The sequence below is a fragment of the Choristoneura fumiferana genome, chromosome 5 (genome assembly GCF_025370935.1).
Source record: "Choristoneura fumiferana chromosome 5, NRCan_CFum_1, whole genome shotgun sequence".
Lineage (NCBI taxonomy): Eukaryota > Metazoa > Arthropoda > Insecta > Lepidoptera > Tortricidae > Choristoneura > Choristoneura fumiferana.
Genome location: NC_133476.1, coordinates 11,180,655 through 11,200,696, shown reverse-complemented (window position 1 = coordinate 11,200,696; position 20,042 = coordinate 11,180,655). Strand labels below are relative to the sequence as shown.

At 37.8% G+C, this 20,042-nt stretch overlaps 1 protein-coding gene across 2 annotated transcripts in view; it reads right to left on the bottom strand.

Moving 5' to 3' along the window:
- Nucleotides 1-20,042, bottom strand: part of Smg6 (Smg6 nonsense mediated mRNA decay factor) — a 41,956-nt gene that overhangs the window by 13,894 nt on the left and 8,020 nt on the right. The window contains exons 6-17 of one of the 2 annotated variants that reach the window (XM_074087865.1): nucleotides 19,186-19,469; nucleotides 18,545-18,682; nucleotides 17,616-17,725; nucleotides 17,072-17,258; nucleotides 16,493-16,982; nucleotides 16,304-16,414; nucleotides 15,899-16,081; nucleotides 15,531-15,592; nucleotides 15,028-15,179; nucleotides 1,782-1,942; nucleotides 925-998; nucleotides 754-851 (exon numbers count right to left, since the gene is read on the bottom strand). In XM_074087865.1, coding sequence (XP_073943966.1) covers nucleotides 754-851; nucleotides 925-998; nucleotides 1,782-1,942; nucleotides 15,028-15,179; nucleotides 15,531-15,592; nucleotides 15,899-16,081; nucleotides 16,304-16,414; nucleotides 16,493-16,982; nucleotides 17,072-17,258; nucleotides 17,616-17,725; nucleotides 18,545-18,682; nucleotides 19,186-19,469 — 2,050 coding nt within the window. The remainder of the gene's footprint in view (nucleotides 1-753; nucleotides 852-924; nucleotides 999-1,781; nucleotides 1,943-15,027; nucleotides 15,180-15,530; nucleotides 15,593-15,898; nucleotides 16,082-16,303; nucleotides 16,415-16,492; nucleotides 16,983-17,071; nucleotides 17,259-17,615; nucleotides 17,726-18,544; nucleotides 18,683-19,185; nucleotides 19,470-20,042) is intronic. The other variant, XM_074087866.1, reaches the window with a different exon arrangement.

The following is a 20,042-nucleotide window of genomic DNA, read 5'->3' as shown; positions in this document are numbered from 1 at the left end:
ATCACCTTCTATTGAAAAACCAATATTTGTATTACCTACTTATGTTGTCTACGCGCACGAAGTCGCGGGTAAAAGCTAGTCATGGATAATTAATTACATTGTGGATTTCGTTAACCTTATATTTGGATATTATTTATGAGAATGGATCTTCTAGGTTTTGGCTATTACTGGTAACGTGCCTACTAGAATTTAGATGCTATGGGATACGAATCTTCTGGGATTTGGATATCTTAGGAAACAGGTATTCAAGGATTTGAATGTTGTAGAAAATAGATCTTCTCGGATTTTGATGTTTTAAGAAACGGATCTATCGTGGCTAAATGAAGCATACCGCAGTCTCTCCGGCTTTCCAGCAAATGGCTGAAACAAGACTCTGTGAGTAAGTAGTTAAGAAACCCCTCCAGCCCTCTCCTCCCCGTGATAAGCTCCAGGCAGTTGAGGACGTGCGGTGTTTTTTAATCGGTGAGAGTCCGGCTCTGTCTGGGCCCTCCCTGCCCAGTTGTCCATAATGGATTTTTCCCGACTGCACGCCGCCATCTCCTTCCCATTATTTTCCCATTTCCCCAAAAAATATGAGTATATGAATGGCCGTGTTATAAACGTGTACTTTTAGGAAAGTGTAAATGGTGCCTAGAATAAAAATGGTCGCGCCATCGTAAAATTTTCCGGGACACATATTTCAAGAGCATCTTTTTAATGGTGTTACTTGGTTTTTATTAAGTTTTTAATAATACTACCTTTCATCTTACTTACCTTCTTTCATTTCACTTTCTAACTCAATAGATTTATCGTCAAGTGTTTCCAGGATATTCATAAGTTTCGCCAGCCAATCCCATGGGTCGTTTTCAGTTCTAACAAACATTATAAATGTTAATTATTGAGCATACATATTCCAAGAACAAAAGATAAGCCGGAGATACATACCCTATGTCGAAGTTGTCGAAAGATGGCGGTGGATTCCAGACACTACTGTGGCATAGCATCCAATCCGACCAAACCTAAAGAATAAGAAATAAGTGAAATAATCAGACGGGACATGTAGGGTTAGTAAAAGAAAAAAATGATTCAATTCTATTATTAGCATAGGCGCCAACCGCAGCGCCCATAGCGAGGGTAAATATTGCAAAAGAAAATAAAGAGTGTCCTTTGAAAGGACATTTGTTTCGAGAAGCTTTGTGATACGTAATGTTGAACTGGTTTTGTGAATTTATAAGAAAGACAAAGAAATGGATAATTTTAACTCATTTTTTACTTTTCATTCATTTTTCATTTTTTATCGCAGTTTTATCGCTCTCATCCAATAGCAGTGAACTGCTAATGCTACCTGTAGCTTTTTAACTGTTCAGTATGGAACGTTCTACTTCGGCCTCGCTGCTGGTGCTACCTATGAGGTGGCGGTATACAAAACAAACCCAAGATTCTCACTTGACTTCTGTTCCGCGAACAGTTTTTGTGTTAAGCCACAAGTGAACAAAAGTTTTGTAAAATTTACTACTAGAAAGAGAATAACGTAATCCGAAGCTCTAACTCTCATTCATTGTTGGTACGAACCCCATAAGAACGTGCGTAGCACACGATGATATAAAATCGGGAAGCGGAGTAGCGCTATTACGCGCTACCTTACACTTATGGTCCTTATGGGTACGTAACGGAGCGCTATCACTTACTGGACATATAAATGGACTGGATTAATATGTCCTGTAAGAGATGACGCTACTGCGTTTCCACATCTTGTAGCTCTGCAATCCATGAACTTTCCCATAGGTTTTATGAAGATATACCTTGATAGCAGGCAGTAAAAGCAATGCGTCGGCGTGGTGTTGCGTGTACGAAGGCTCTGGCAGCAGGGCGCAGCATCGCTCAAGCATCGCGCCGAACATGAGAAGCGAGACGCCGAGTGCGCACTCGAGCCACGCAGTACGCTCGCCAGCGGTACTGCTACCTATGGGATAAATCATCAACGTATCTATTAGACAGGGCTTAATAGCAACTATTTTGAGTATCATAAAATCGCTGATTTGAAGCAATGATGAAAGTCGCGAGAAGTACAAAACTTCTTCTACGGGTATAGTGAATTATGTATTGCCATCGGGAAAAGTAGAATCTCAATCGAAATACAACGGTACCCGAAGCGTCAATCAATTATTGTAATTAATGAGTGGCATTTTCATGTCCATTTTTTTTTGCCATAACTACAATCAGTCGATAGACTTTAATCAGATGTTTTGTAAGCAATGGATCATTAGAGAGGGACTGGGCCACTGCACTGTCTTCTTTCATTCAGGGAGCACATATGCCCGCTTCAATCTTTTGGTTGTGTCTTGCGTTTAGCATGTTGCGCATGTGATTGTCCTGAGTATGTTATTTAAAAAAAAAACTATCCATAAAATGACCATTAATATGGAACCTTATTTAGTGTCAAATGTCAAAACGGCTGTAGATACGATGACCACGACACACGCTACTGAAGCTAATTGAGAGAGCACGATAAATAAGAACTTTTCTGATAAAATAGATGGTCACCCATTATACACTTCAAAGTCGTTTACTTTTCGGCCTCTCAATATACCTAATGCAACTTGCACAATTTTTCTTACAGATCTAAACTAGGCTTTAGATCAGAGGTTTTCAACACGTATATTTTCAGGTGTGCCGCGATCGCCATGAAGTGTGTGCGATTCTTACAAAAGGTGTCAACGAGACCCTATTAATAAGCCTCCGCTGTCCGTTATGTTATACTGTACAGCACTCTTTAGGTACTCTACGCGCCAGTCCGACTCAAACTTGGCTATTGTTTACTGGTGTGCCGTGAAACTTTGATGAACGGAAAGTGTGCCGTTAAAACCAAAAGGTTGAAAACGCCTGCTTTAGATCCCACCGCACCGGGTCGCATGTAGATTAGTTTCTGGAAATATAAATTAAACCATAACGCTATAAAAAATAATAAAAGCGCATCGCTTGTATATTCGAAAGAAACCTAGCTTTAAAGATTGTTTCATCATATAAGTAGTCACACCAGTTCTGCCGTATTCGTTATGCAAAAGACTATAATAAGTTACTCGCTGGTGACTTAATCTGCGTAATTAGTGCTTAAATTAAACTTGTTCCTCACGCGGTCGATCGGTCCCGTTTAACTCAAACATAAACACGTACAACAAAATCCATGACTTAAATTACAATTAAGTTAAGTGTAAGTACTTTTCAGTAATAACTGGACGGTGTCTGGTGCTACCGGATTTAGGGAATCTTTTGTAAGAACATGTTTCCTCGTATTTGGTGAAATTTCAACCTAAGACTCTAAATTAATCAGCGCATAAAGTCTACATTTAACTCTCAACTCAACTAATGGAAATCAGTCCTTCTAAAAGGTTTCTACTCTTTAAGTAAAAGAACGGGTATTTATAAGCTAAGGGCCAAGATCCCGATAAAAAGAAACATGACAACAAAATGCTGAAGTTCCTGGAATCAGATTGTTTTTATCGGGTTTTCCACAAGAACCGCGATAAGGAAGGTTAGTACGGGTGGTAATTACATAATTATATTAAAGAATCTCGGCTGTATCTCATTATACCCTCCGGTTTCTGTTTGTAACCAACAAACTGTAATCAGTTATGATCCAAAGACAGCGTATAATGGAGTTATTTAATTTATAAAATTAAATTGATAAAAGTGGTATAATAATTATAAAGATTCTTGGTAATTATTACAATTACTTGAAGTCGTAACATGTTCGACGAGTTAAATAGATCTCAGATTCCTGCTCAACAAGTATGGCCTAGAATAGCCAGTATTAGTCGGTAAATGAACGTGTCAGGGAAGCGCAAAACATGAACGTATATGAGTGATTGGGGCGCCTTAGAGGACTGTGACCGACAACTCTCTGGTCACTCGAAGCCGGTCAGGTATAAATAGAGTCTGCTAAAAATACACAGCACGGATTGCACCTGCGATGCAATAGCCCGCTGTTATCTAAGATATCTTCGAGAAAAAACCCTACACAACAACCGCACGGGGCGTGATTTTCGTAGAATACGCCATACAATTTAATGTACCAATTGGTATACAATTTAGGTTTACGTGATTGGTTAATTCTATTAAAAATTGCACATTTTTTTGCGTCAAAAATGTGACATGCATCGAAATTGTGCATCCAAATTACGTTATGAAAAAATACCTAAACCGCTTAAAAGTGACTGCTTGGTAAAAACGCATGTAGATATTCTTATTTATTACCGTAAAAAGCTGATAAATAATTACCATTTTTGCAAACAAAGGCTAGGAACATCAATGACCACTCTGTTACCCTATTTATAGATACTTAGCTTAATTGGCATTGGTCTCAAAAAACAATGTTTATTATATTTATATATATATTTAACTAAATACTAACTAAATATCATGGGACACTTGACACCAATTGACCTAGTCCCAAACTAAGCAAAGTTTGTACTATGGATACTAGGCAACGGATAAACAAACTTATATAGATAAATACGTACTTAAATACATATTAAACATCCAAGACCCGAGAACAAGCATTCGTTTTATTCATACAAATGTCTGCCCCGGCCGGGAATCGAACCCGGGACCTCAAACTTCGTTCCCCATACACGTAAAGTGGGGACGATTTACCCTAAAAAACATTTTTTTATTTTACCACTGACGGCGTGACTAATATGTATATTAAAGCCAAATTACAGCTTTCTAATATTAACGGTCTTTGAGCTTAGCTGCGGACAGACAGACAGACGGTCAGACATGGCGAAACTATAAGGGTTCCTATTTGACTACGGAACCCTAAAAATCTATCGTGACTTATTGGCGTTTTTCAATCACAATGCAGCATATTGATGTGAGGGAAAGTATTACAAAATATGTATTTATTGCAGATGTGTAGAAAACTTTTGTGGACATGTAAACTGAATCGATTACGAATTTTATGAAGTGAAATTTATTTGCAAAACCGTTACTTAGGGGCATCGTCTCGTAACCAAAGTTTGCCCTCATTGTTTAAATATAAAATCATTTAAAATATCATTACGTGTAATGTAATGGGGTAAAGAAGAGGTCGTCACCGTTCCGCCGGCGAGTCAGTTTGTTGAACCTGTCCCATCAAATGTGTGCGGTGCATTCGAGCGGTGCGCAAGCGCCGGCGCGCGGTGCAACAACCTCCGATAACTTGTAATTTGTAATTACAAGCCTTTACTGCGCCCGGACGAAGCCGCAGGAAATAACCACATTAACCAGCGATTTTTATATTTTAATTTTGACGATTCTGTACTTAAGCATATTCTATTTCAATTAGTCTTATCTTTTTAAGGTTCCGGAGCCAAAATGGCAAAAACGGAACCCTTATAATTTCGCCATGTCAAAAAAAAACAAAATTATTTATTCAGTAAATGGGCCGCAATGGGCACTTTTACACGTCATTTTTTAAACTACCAGCGCTTTCGGAAAGACCATCATTGCCAAGAAGAATGCGCCGCAAGAAACTTGGCAGAAAGTCATTTTTTCAACAAAATAATTACAAATAAATTGCTTTTTCATCACACTTGCTCGTAAACAGTGTCGTAACATGCAGGCTACCTTAGTTGCAACCCCCCAAATAAAACCCTCGACCTTAATGAGCTCGTCATGAAGCCCGTGGTCGGTAAATGAGTCATTGCGCGTAGACATTTTCTTGTCATGAAGCCCAAGGTCGGTAAATGAGTCAGTGCCCGTACTGATGGCGCGGCGCGCGCTCTTGCTGCAGGACTACATGGACCACCTGCACACGCACGCTGCGGCGTATGCTGAGGGAGGGGGAGGTTGAGGGCGACGCTGCCAAGAGCACAGCCTAAGGTATCGCCAATATTTGGAAGAATTATATTTTTTCTTTTACAAATATAAAATTTTACTTGCAAATGTGATGAAAAACATTGTATGTCGCACGGGCGGTACTAGAATTACGAACATCGACTCATTAAAGCCCTCAGTCTTCGACTTCGGGCTTCTAATAGACTCTCGTTCGTAATTCCTTATTTACCGCCCTTAAGACACAATGTACTAAAAAACTACAGTATACAATTAAATAAAAAAATACAATAAAATAATAATAATAATACAGGGATATATGGGGTCCCTTAGTTACAAAACTAAACACTAACTATTATCTACGTTCAGTGGAAGTGTAGACTGCTTCCACCGTCATAAATTAAAAATAATAATAATAATAATTTAATTCTGAAATTTGCATTTCAGGTCAAGTAACCATTAAGCTTTTGGATTCCGAAGGCAAGCTCACGTCTACCGCCCCCAAACTTAGCTCACACGAACTCATGTCATGCTCTGAAAGCAGAGCGGTACCGAGGGCATGGTATTGCTTCCGTTCCCATAAGCTCTATGGGATCGTCTTGGGAACTTCGACGTCGCGAGCCTGTGACTAGAAATGAAACTAAAAATATACAAGTTTAAAATCCATACGCTTAACAATATACAGCCTTAAATATAGCAAGGGGATGTATAAAGTCCCTGAGTTAATAATAAAATTACTATAAAGCAAGGGGATGTAGAAAGTCCCTGAGTTAATAATAAATAAAATTCCTAATCTAAATAATTCAGAGATGTATACAGGGTATCCCAGAAGTACCACGTCACAGTGCCACCAGAGGTAGGCCAGCTCAAGACGAACCTAACCAACCTAACATGACCCCAGTAAAAGTTGCACGGTTTTCGAGTTATTACCGAAATAAAGATTTTTGGGGATACTCCCCTGTGTCTTGACATTTTTAGTACCAGCATCGACTTGGAAAGCTCTTAATAACAGTTTTGTATGTGTATCGAATCGTGAATAGTTACTTCAGAAGTGCAGTGTGTTATTTTGTCAATAACTACCGTAAAATGTGAAAAAAACTTTATTACTCTTGATTTAAGTTGTCTCAAAAACATGAATTTCAACTTTAACCATCTGCCATGAAAAAAAATTACTAGTAACGAAACAAATAAATAACGTCAATGAATTAGGCATGTTATGCAGATTCAGAAATAGTATAACACATGTATCTTACTCGCAGAACATTAGACATTCTTATCACTTTAGCGAAGCCCTATCGAACCAACTTAAAACTGGAACTCCGAAAGCAGTCCCTGCTAAGTGGTACAAAAATGCTGTATATAGCGATGGCTCATCTATTATCTGATACAATTATTTTGCCAAATGCACGAAGGCTAAATATTAATGTTTGTCTTCCTTTTCAAGGCTAGGACCGGATCCTAAAGAACCGGATATAAACTAACCAAAAAAAAGTTGGAAAATCCCCAACTTTGTCACTTCAAAGTTCAATATTTCAAAAGCGGCTGAAACGATTTTGATAGAACATATCTTAGAACCTACTAGAAAAAACGCATTCAAATCGGTTTACGCGTTTAAGAGCTACGGTACCACAGACAGACAGACTGACATAGCGGTCAAACTTATCACACAATTCTTTTTGCGTGGGTGGTTAAAACAGGTTTATTTTTCATTCATTTATTGAAATAAATTTAGTTCACAATAAATGTTCAAATTGTCTCCCATGGACTCTGATGCACAAAAAACATCGTTTAATAAAATTTCAGTTCAATTTTCGTAAACTGACTTCCGATATGGTACTCGTACGGGCCGCGTCGAATACTCGTTGCCGCAATCCTTCTTCAGAGGGTATTGGTTTCGCGTAAACTTTGTCTTTTAAACATCTCCAATAAAAAAAATCTAGTGGGTTTAGATCCGGGGAACGCGGTGGCCATAAAATTGGTCCCAATCGACCAATCCATCTCTCAGGGAATGTTTCGCTGAGGTGCTCACGGACTAGCCGAGCGTAATGTGCCGAGCAACCATCTTGTTGGTACCACATGGTTCGTGTCAGTGCCAACGGTACATCTTCTAATAAACCAGGCAGGTCGTTTTGCAAATAAATAGTTTCTACCATTAAGAATAGGAGGCAACTCGACCGGTCCCACAATTTGTCCATTAAGAATTCCACTCCACAAATTCATTTTGAATTGGTATTGGGTAGGACCGATCTTCTCGTTCTTCATGTGTCTGTGTGGTTTTCTGTCTGCCAGCTATGGACGTTGTGTAAATTAAAATATTGATCCCTTTTGCAAGCCGATTCTTCAGTCCATAATATTTCATTGAAAAAAAACGGGTTTTAGAATATTTTTAATAGGCTTACGTTTGGCCTCAATCTCACTTGATGGAAGGCGAAGATGAGGCTTAAGATGGTACACGTTTGTCCTTAAAGATGTCCAGATTATAGCGTTAACCAAATAATATTATCTAACGTTTTAAACTTTCGTGATTTTCATTCATAGTCAAAATACCACCAACGGGACTTATCATGCTAACACACACGAGTAATATTTACATCGGCATTTCGGCAACATTACAGTGGCCGTGGTCACGAGTAGACTGAAGTGTGGGGTGTCAAGTCTGCCTAGCAGCGCGAGTCCTTCGAATCGAACTACCCTGTATTTTTGAAGTGTGGAGGAGGAGGAACTGAATGAACACACATTTCTAGTATAAACGTAGCTATAATAAGGTCACGGATGAGCAAAGTAGGTGATTGTTTCAGTATGGACCTCGGCAAAGTAACGCCTGATTCAATAAATTAGTAGTTAATATGTTTTTACTTAACAGTGACGGCTTGCGGCATCAGCAAAGTGATAAAAATGCCTAATGTTATTGCAGTAAGATAACATGTGTCATACCATTTCTGAATCTGCATAACATGCCTAATTTATTGACGTTATTTATTTGTTTTGATTCTAGTAATTTTTTTTTCATAGCAGATGGTTAAAGTTGAAATTCATGTTTTTGAGACAACTTAAATCAAGATTAATTAAGTTTTTTTCATAATTTTCCGGTAGTTACTGTCAAAATAACACACTGCACTTCTGAAGTAACTATTCACGATTCGATACACATAAAAAACTGTTATTAAGAGCTTTCCAAGTCGATGCTGGTACTAAAAATTTCAAGACAAATTTTCCCCAAATTTTTTCGTAATGGCTACGGAACCCTTTTTTGGGCGTGTCCGACACGCTCTTGGCCGGTTTTTTTTTATGCTAATTTAGCTCCAGTTAATACAAATTGGAGTAAATATCATGAGTTTTTGTGGCGTTTTTTTCCTCAATATCGTTTCGGCAGGTATTATTAAAAGGGACGATGTTCAGTGCTATTTTTTATCAAAACTAAAGATAATATCGATGCTAAATCTAGTGATCAAAATTTTTGCGAATTATCCTTTCGTTGTGCTAATAAACGTGGTATGATAATGACTAAGCAAGCGGGCAAAACGCTCGAGCCATTAGTCAAATCTACAATGGACAAGATTTCGAAGGATCAATTTCAAATAAATAATAAACGCCAATAAACGTCATAGTTTGGCGAAATTAGTTATGTAAATAAAATTATGTACCTTTTTTTGAGAATAAATAAAAAAAAAAAAAAAAAAAAAAACGAGCGCCAAAGCGATAACCAACTGCTTTCACGCTAAAAATACCGTTTCACAGTCAAGTTCAAGTGTACGGTATATATGACATCGTTATTTGTGATATCCGTCAAACAAATTAAGTCAAGCGATCACTCGTATCTTTATAATTTCAAATACTTATCCGACAACTTGTATCAAGTGCAATCAAGTGACGAACAAACACTCGCTTGACAGTTTGATATTTTTTTGGTATTAAGCTTATTATAGTTCTACGAGGTGCGGTCCAAAAATTTCTGGCTGGAGAAATATGGCGGTTTAAAAATTATAATAAAAAGTGTCATTGTGATTGTCATTTATTCTGCTTGTTTGTGTATAGGTAGTTTTAGGTTTTTATTGGTTGTGATTTTGATTTGACGGCGTTTAGAACAATAGAAAGTCTGAAAGTTTTCGAAATGTTTAAGTTGGAATATCGTTCCGTGGCCAATTTCCTGACAAAGGATGGTCAGCCTGACCGATATAAAAAATGGTTGGATGGTGTGGGACACCTCTCAGTCATTTTCCTATATTAAAGAATAGAGTAAGCTTCGTTTAGAGCGGGATTCCATTGACGACGAACCTCGCTCTGGCCGGCCTGTGGAAGCACTCGCCGTGGACTGCGTCAAATTAGTGGAAGAGGAAGTTCTGAGTGATCGAATACTGAAGACTAAAGAAATAGCGGCAAGGACAGGGCTTTTAAAAATTTAATTCTTAAGATTCTTCTTTCGAGCTTGCAGCGAAGTGAGCGAAAAGCGTGCTCTCAAAAAACTGTGTTTGGGTCTTAGAATTGCACCATCCGTTCAGTAGATTCGGAGCAAATTTTGTGCGGAACCCTAAAAGGATTAGGAATCCCTGCAATACCCAACTAAAAGATTTTTTCCAGTTACTTCTCAAATGTTTCACCATTAACTTCTCTTTTAATCGGAAAGTCCTTAGTTTAAATTAACTTCATTCCAATGATCCCAGCAATGTTACAATTATGTTATCCCGCATGGTTACCCCCAACTATAGACTACCCCACTAGTTTGCCCCGGGTTTAGTACAAAAATAGAAGTTAATAAGCTTAAAAACAACTTGTAAGCAAGTAATGTATAACCGAGCTGCGGGACTCGCGAGGCCAATCCAGTTATTTTTAACCTGGACAAAAAGAGGGAGCTTAAAGGTTTGACGACTTTAACTAAAACAATGTAAGTATTTGAAAGTTCGAAACGCGTAAACATTTTTCGTGATGTTTCTGATAGTTGGGCCGGTGTGATATATGTGTTGTTTGATGTGGAAGAGAAGGAGGGCGAATTTTGGATGTCAACATAACGGTAGGCACAGACTTTAGCTGTGGTGCACGGTATAGCGGAGAAGCAAGGAAAAAAGTGTAGGTAGGTACTATTTTCTAAATGAATGGGTATTAGTGAATCATTTTTTATAATTTTACTCAAATACGTAGAAGTTCTAGCTAGACGCGGGAAATTGAAGACAATGAAACCTAATTGGAAGTATTCCTATCCTACCAAAAAAAATATTTTACAATACTAATAATTATTTAATATTTACTACTACAGCACTCGTCCAGAGGGGATACGCGTTAGGAAAGAGTCGAGTTTAAAGAAAGAGACCAAACAAGAAAAAGGCGACTTAAAAAGAGAGGTTAGAAAAGTGTCAAGTAAAAATGTCATTTCGTGATGTTATCTATCTTTTCTCGCAAGCGAGGAAAAAACGTTTTTACACGCAGATTTCGAATGGGGAATGTCTGAAAAATTTAGAAACGCTTGAAACTTTTTATATCAATAGGAATAACCTTTCTAATTAACAGACAAAAACATCGGATATTTAACCGCCAAATTACGACAGTCCGGTCGGTCACGGGTTATTCCATAGTCCAGAATAAAAAACATTAAAAAACATTAAAAACCGGGCAAGAAGGAGTCGGACACGCCCGAAATAGGGTTCCGCGGCCATTACGAAAAAAATAAGTAATATTTTTCTAAGGATTTCGTATTTTATACGGAATCTTCCAAGTTTAGGTATATTTTATACCTTAGGCTGCTATTTACTCTTAAACTACTAATAATTCTCAAGCAAACCTAGCCGTTATAGTTTTCCTTGTAAGTTTGATATACCAAATGCGATTTTTTTCAATTTTTTCCACCCACCAGTTCAGATTTTAGAGGGGGGGGCGCCCTATTTTAATGAAAATTTGCACTTTAAAGTTGAATATTTCGCAAACAAATCACTGAATCGAAAAATCGTCTTAGCAAACCCCAAATGGTTTTAAAATACCTATCCAACAATACCCCACACTATAGGGTTGGATGAGAAAAAAAATTACCCCGACTTTACGACTAATGGGAGGTACCCTAAAAAAAATTTTTATTTCATTTTTTATTGTACCATTTTGTCGGCATAGTTTACATATATATCCGTGCAAAATTACAGCTTTCTAGCATTGATAGTCCCTGAGCAAAGCCGCGGACGGACAGACAGACAGACAGACATGGCGAAACTATACGGGTTCCGTTTTTGCCATTTTGGCTCCGGAACCCTAAAAAAAGTGTAGATGTGAAGTGTAGATGAAAAACAGGGTCGGTATTTCCATGTCGGTATTATCCGAGCCGGTAAAGAGTGTCATCTGTCAAAACGATCGAGTCAAAGACACATAAATCTTTTTTATTTTTTTATTCTGGACTATAGAACAACCCGTAACCGACCGGACTGTCGTAATTTGGCGGTAAAGAAACTTTCATTATTAAAATTAATTAATGCTACTTAAAAATCTGATATATTTTTTTCTGTTAATTAGAAAGGTTATTCCTATCGATAAAAAAAGGTTCAAGCGTTTCTAAAATTTTCATCCATTCCCATTAGCCTTTTTGATTATACTTTTTTTACAAATCAAAAGTACTTTTTATACAAATCAACAGAATTTACTTATTTTTCAGTATTTTTTAGTTCTTTGTGTTTTTTTGTCGTGCAATTTTTTTACCGAGATCACAAAAAAAAATCTGGGGCGGGAACTAAATTCAGATCTTCATGATAATGCCCGACACCGACACGCATTTTGCCGGTGTTTTAGGGGCGTCTTGAGATTATTGATGAATGGTAATGGCATACTAACAATGCGAAAGAAGTTGTGGGCAATAGCTAATTAAAAATTCACAGTGCAATACGAATGACGCTGGTATTATACAAATAATTATGGAACGAATGATGATATTAAATAATGTAAATTGACCTGCAATGAATATGGTATGTAATGTTAGCTCTAATAAAAATATTGCATGAATAATGTACATACATAGAGCTGTGATGAAGGCCGGAACGAAGATTCAAATATATTGGATAATAGCCTGTTGCCCGCGATTCCGTCTGCGTAGAACTCGTTTATCGCTACCTCGCGGGATCCATGCAATTATCCGGGATAAAAGCTATCCTATGTCCTTCCCCGGGACTCAAACTATCTGTATACCGAATTTCATCTAAATCAGTTCAGCGGTTTAGACGTGATGAGGTAACAAACAAACGAATAAAATTACAATTCACATTTATAATATTAGTGGGACTTCATTAGTTTTAATAGCTATCGCTAAAGCTCTAAAAGAGCGGCCGCTTGACTCGCTTTATAACACATAAGTAAAGACAAGAGTAATATAAATGTTATCGCATGTATTTCCTTCCATTCCTTTTCGCCTCGCCCGCTGTATATGATTACACATGTTTTTTCGTCTTTCAAAGATTTTAATAGATCATGTTACTTACCAATGCAATTTAATCCATTTTGAACTACCGTCTCCGCAACAACCCATTAAATTATAAGGTTTACTTCGTTACACGCTAAATTGGGAACATTAACGAACTTTTCAACCGACAAAAATAAAACGGAGGAGGTTCTCAAGTCGACGCGTATATGTATATTATGTATGACCACGCATAACTTTTTACAGAGTAAGTAGTCCGATTTTGATGATTTTTTTTTTATTGAAAAGTGTATACTCCGAGAGTGGATGATTGATTTTTTAGTCACTGATTGTACTGTATGACCAGGCGTAACTTTTTACAGAGTAGTCTAATTTTCATAATCCTTTTTATTGGATAGGGTAAGAAGTTGAAGTTCCTTGAAGTTGGTATTACATAAATTTGGAAAAAAAAATACCCCAAGGATGGGAAAAAAGCATGAAATAAATACTTTTTACCAAAAAAAATTTAACCGCCGCCTCAGCACTAGCCAGGGTGAGTGGACCTATAGTCGTCTACAGGATGGGCTTCTGGCACTCCTCCTGGCTCGTGCTGAGGCACCGACTTCAAACTGGTACCTAGATTAAGGTCAAACAAAAAAGGTATTATTTTTTGTTTTTCAGTTTTTTTGGCGGTTCCATTTTTTTGTTAAAAAGTTTTTATTTTTAGCTATACCTATGCACGGCCGCGGTCGTAGCTCGTGTAGCACTTCTATTCCTCTTATTAGTAATTGTACGCCTACACTTGGGCACAGAATAAGTAATAGTACAAGTACAGAAGCTTCACTGCCGTACAAAAGTGACGTTTAGGCATAAGAATCGTGCCTACTTTATGATTCTCTGTCTATCGCATAATTCGTATTCATTCGAATGCGGCACGTGTAGTGCTAGGGTTGCTACTTGTTGCTACTCCCGGAATACACTAGTGAAGGTTAGAAATGTCATCATCATCAGATGTCTTTTGAGCATAGTTGCACAAAATTCACAATTAAATTAAATGAAATTTACTGCGTATGAACTAAGGTACAGACGATTAGGTTCATACTGCTTAACTTTACTTTTGTGATGGCAGCCACATTGTATTTGTTTTTTTTTGTGTCAAAATTCTATTTTTCAAGCCCTCTCACTTGATACCCTTAGGAACGGATTGAAAAGAAATACGCATTTGGATAAAAAAAAATATACCTACTACAACTTTTCACATTTTAACGTACGTTACTGTGGTAAAATGCAGAATCTTATTGCTTTATTATTCAACAGGTTAATACGTAATAAAATAACGCGACAAGTAGGTAATGTTAACATGCAATTATTCATTTTATTTACAGTCCGTCTTTTTTTACACACACGTATACACTTATGTTTATTGTTGTTATACACACGTATGTATGTTCCGACAATCGGCTGCAATGCAGTATTTTTTTGGATACATTTTGCCAATTAAAATATGACACGCGTTTGCGACGTAAAGTGAGTCGTACTGCGTAAGAGGCGCGCGCGTGCGCCACGGGTCGGGTCAGTGGTATGTACTTGTAGCTCGGCGGCGGAATGGCGTAGTGACACCCCCCTGACTTGGGCCAAGTCTGGTGCCGCTGACTGGTTCCAGCTTCCCAGAGCATATTAGTATCCCATCAAAACATAAATGTGAAATGAAAGCCAAGTTCATTATTATGAATGCCTTGATCGTTGACTTTAAGGACAAAAGAAGTGAGATCTAAATAGCCGTTTGATTGAGGTGTGTTTATGAAATTTGGAGCACATAATATTATTAGACTAAGATGCTCTGAGAAACTGGGCTCTGTGCGTACCCGTACCTCTACTGGCGGAGACAGTGGTCTCGACGGCGAACATATTGAGCGCGGTGAGTTGAAGGAGTCTCGCGGCCGGCGTTGGCAGCGGCTGCCGATGCAGCAGCGCGCGGAACTGACACAGCATGCGGGACGCGCTCTCGTGAAACGTCTCCATGCTGCAAACAATACCCAAATATAAACTGGGCTCCAGGCGCTGCGGAGTGAGCATTAGCGTTTGGCAACTGGAAGACTGAAGGAAGCGAGAGTTGGGTAAAACATCATCTTATACAACACATCGCTGTTAAGCTTTTTCGAAGCGATTTTCGAAGTTCGTTCTTTTGTCAGCCCACTCACGCTAATAGTATTTAACAGGTGATCGAGAGCGACGGTAAGATGCGATCTTACCGTCCCTCGTACGAACGAACGATGGTTCTATGGTTTATTCTATGTTCTATGTAATAGAAGAATTCTACCAAGACAAACGTAAATTTCTTTCTTTCTTTCTTAAATAATTTTATAATACTTGCCCAATTTTGGTGATAAGCTTCCCGTGAACGTGCAAGTAGCTTGTGATGAAATTTTTATTTAACTGCAACAAAACAAAAATGACAATTAGTATAATATTTTAAATGAAGAGAGTGGGATAAACTGTTTTTTAAGGATCATAATAATGGTTTTCGACAAAGGCGTACGTCTTGAAATAAAACTACCATTCCATATTAACAAACGTAGCAACATGTGCAGTTCACGTTCCGTAAAAAACCATAACTGGTCTAGCTCTGTTTGAATTCAGTTATTGATTATATTTAGCCGGCGACACAGTAGTGTTGCTTCAAGTTTAAAGTACTATAATCAAGTGTATAGAACAAAAGATGTAGTTCGACTGAAATCTCACTTCAACAGGCGTCATAGCAGCCAGATGTTCCCTCATAGAGTCGTCCTGGAGCGTCGTAGTGCGGTGCCCGCTCGGTCGGACCCACACCTCTTTTCTCATACCATGTCCACCGCTGGTTTCACCGTTTTCAGTCGTTTTTGCGCCTTCTAATGCGGCGCGGCGCTTTCTCTCCGCTGCTTCGTACTGCGAATTTTTTAGATTATTATTCCTTAATGTGCATTTAAAACGTAAACAAACGTGATTCACTCTTAACGACCATTGAAAACAGAACATAGAAGCGAGCACACTGAATTGAATGGTGCACAAAGTTACATCAACATTCATTCCATTGAACTAAGCTCAGGCTTTAATGGTCAGCTTAGCATAATTTTAATTATTTTAATCGTTTTCTCTTAAATAACTCACCTTTTTTCTATTTTCATCAAACAGTGATATAAGGCTTTCTCTTGCCGATTGAAATGGATTCGATGACATTAAACTTCTCATGTAATAATACACTGCGTCTAATTTTCTTCTCTGCAACAGAAGAAATTACAGTCAAAGCTAGTTAACACAAATAGTGAGACGCTCGTGTCGAAAACTTGTCATACTCACTGCATAAATTGCCAAAATAGCCAACTGATTATATGGCCGTCCATTCTTTGGGTTGATTTGTTGCGCTTTTGTGTACCAGAATTTACTTTTCGCGTAGTTGTTTGTTTCGTTAACCTGCTCCCTGTATCTTGTCAAGTCACCCAAAAATACGTACAGCTTTTGAACAGAAATAAGGGCAAGCCCAACGTAGCCGAGGCCCTTGGGCGGCACCACGTGATTATCATTTATAAAATCGTCAGTATTAAATTTGTACGCTTTTTCTAACATATGAACGAGATTCTCGAAATAGGTGTTACCCTCTTCGATTATAGTATTTATTAATTTGACTACTTTCGGTTTCTCTTCTGCAGAAACTTGAGGAAGGCTTCTTCTAAGTTTTTCTATAAATGTGTAATACAAAATTTTCCAAAAGTTGTGCTCTATGTTATCAGCTTGGCAGTATTTTAGATCGGACATTAGGAGTTTTGTGAGGGCATTTTGTAAAAATTTCCTGAAAAATTAAAAATGATGTTTGATTACAAGGAAAGTTATTTCAAAGGACTTAACCGACCTTATTTCATGTTTTGGTCACAAACTCACCTAGTTTCCATGACTTCAGGCCAATGATCAGCCAAAGCGACGGGTCCCAGCAACGAGTGCGTATACAAGATGGCGTCTGCACGATCAACCTGCTGCAGAAGCTCGCAATGCCGCGCCGCGCGCGCCGCGTCACTCGCCTCGTACGGCAGACCGCGCGGCCCACTGTCCATCCCTGACACCGATGTATCTAAATAAACAGTTATTTCAATCTATTCTACAAAAAGCAGTGGTAAAATAAAAGGCAACATAATATTAACATGCAACCCGAAAACTACAAATTATAACTAAGAATACTAACTAAAGAAGAAATTTTAAAAAAATAGACAAATCTACTTCTTCTTTTTTTTAAAGGCAGAAAAGTCCTTCAAAAACAACTGTGAAAGCATATTTACCATCAAATATAACCAAGAGTGCAATAAATACCATAGAGTGTAAAGATAAGGGACTTATAATAAGTGGTAGTAATATTAATGGCAGGGCTAAAATGGACCAGGCTTTTTATACATGCTAACATTACTTAAGTTGAAAAATCTACATAACTTACCTCTCTCCATTCTCATGTGGGCTTGCGTTGGACTAGTTTGTACTATAATTGGTTTGGAAGGATTATGGTGGTCGTACAACGTTTTTTGATTTTCAATAGAGCCACCTCGACTGCAAAAAAAAGTTTCAAACTATAATAAAAATACAACAAAAATTCAACGCAGGGGATATTCTAACTTTCTTTGAATTAAAACAACCGTGAGACATAAAAATTAACATTATTATATTCTATTTGTTCTAACATGATTCAAATGCCACATGATGATTATGTAACTTTGTGAGGCGGTAACTAATTTTCAATTTTTCCCAACAGAGATATAATGCTTGAAAAAATTAAATCACATTAAAGCTGCCGATTGTTCGAATATTTGAACTCAAATTTGCTAACAAATTGTTAATTTACTGTGTTATATTAACTTACTTTTTTTAATAAACGTCCTTACAATGTTGTTTCAATAGGCCGCAATTGCTAGAGGTGAGGGTTATCGGTAAAAATAAAAGCGGTAATAAACGAACTTATTATTAATTTGCAAGATTGTTCGTCAGAGTCGGAAAGTCACACTCCAAGTGTTGAATAAATTATATTTTAACATTCAAATAAAACTTTCAGTTTGATAGCGTAACGTTTAAACCAACAAATAATGCTATTGCCATATTTAGCACTAGGTACATGCAAAAGTATCGATAGTTTGCGTAACAGTAGGAGGGACTCTAGTTCCGTTAGTTTGGAATCTGTCATTTGAATCGTGTTAAGAAAAATAGAATATAATACCTACATAGGTATGGAAGTGTCCTGTGTATTTAATTTTAATAGCTATGAACTCTTTTGTCTAACTAAGAGATGCAATAGGTCAATCCTCCATCATATCAGACCGAAAGTCATCAATTGGCGGAAAAGAGTGTAACTCATATAAGAATTAATTAACGTACCTCTGCTCCTTTGGTAATTGAGATATCGAACTTTGTGGCAATATTAACAATCCTGGCTGGGAAGTAGAAGTCTCTGATATAGTTTTATCCGACATGGCGCTGTTTAGTCTGTTCCTTTGGTGAGTATTCTCCGTTGTCCTAAACAAGTATTATATTAAATGCTTATAGCCATGATAGTAGGATCAATGAAATAAATTGAGAACATTGTAGCTATGGTTCTTATACAATAGAATACAAAAGTTATCAGATGCATACAAATATCATAGGCGGTCAATACACAACAACGTAAGTTCTCTTTTTTTGGGCGTATTAAAAAGATAATATACATTATTTTCTTGCCCAAAGCAAAAACAATTATTTTTTAATAGCGCATGTGTTCAAGTTCGATGCAGGCGAATCAGAACCGATTAGAAAAAAAGGGTTTCACATTTTTTATTACAGGTTATGTTTTACTGCGAACCAGCATGCTATTTACTGTGTATAAAACTACATATGTGTATTTACTAATCATTTGTAAATGTTACATACAATTTGGATGGACATATTTTGTGTTTTTTATTATAGGGTGCTAATACTTTTGGCCAAGGCTGTATATATATATGTATACTTATGGTTTTTTTATACAAAAAAAATACACATACGTGTGTTTCTTGGACTCTAGTATTTCCTCGCGCCAGTTGATAGTAGTCGGAGCGGGCGTGGCGCCAGGCGGGTGAGGGACAGGGGGCGCGATGTTCTCGGCGTTCCGGCCGCGACGGCGACTGGACCGCTTCCCCGTGCGTCGGGACCGGCCGCCGCCGCCGCCGCTGCCGCCGCCGCCAACCTCACCGGGTTCCGCTACGCTCGCTACGCTCGGCGCCGGCGACTGGTGACGCCTTTCAATACTCGGCGTACGACCGCCCACCCAAGAGCCGTTTACTTTTTTCTGTAACATAAAACTAAAAATTTTAAAAATGCCAACGAAAAAATATGTAAGTACTAAACGAAAAACGTGACTAAGAAGCAATGCTCTATGTAAATTAAATATATCTGCCGTTGAATAGAAAAAAACATATAACTACTTTTAGATACAGATGTGCAAGTTGCGGAAAGTTTCCAAAAAGTTGGTGAAGTTCTCGAAAATTTCTGGAAATTTTCACAAGAAATTTAGGGAATGTAAATTTAAGAAACTGAAAGTTTCAATCTCCATACAAAATTGTGAGAAGTTTCTGAAATTTTCCTGTATGAAAAATTCCGCAATTTTGGAAAGTTTCCTTTGGCACATCAGTACTTTTAGACTACAACGCTATAGTGTATTTAGGCAGAAAGACATCGATGTTAGAGATGGTCTAACATCTGGTAGCATTGTGAACGGTTGGTTAGCTCTGAGGATTAACTCTGGTTGAGTTGGAAACGCATCAGTGTAGTACCTACCTGGTGGTGATAGTCGAGTTTGTGTGATTTGTGTGTGTTGTTACAGTGTGGAGTGGATTTTTAAATTTACTTACATCCCTAAAGA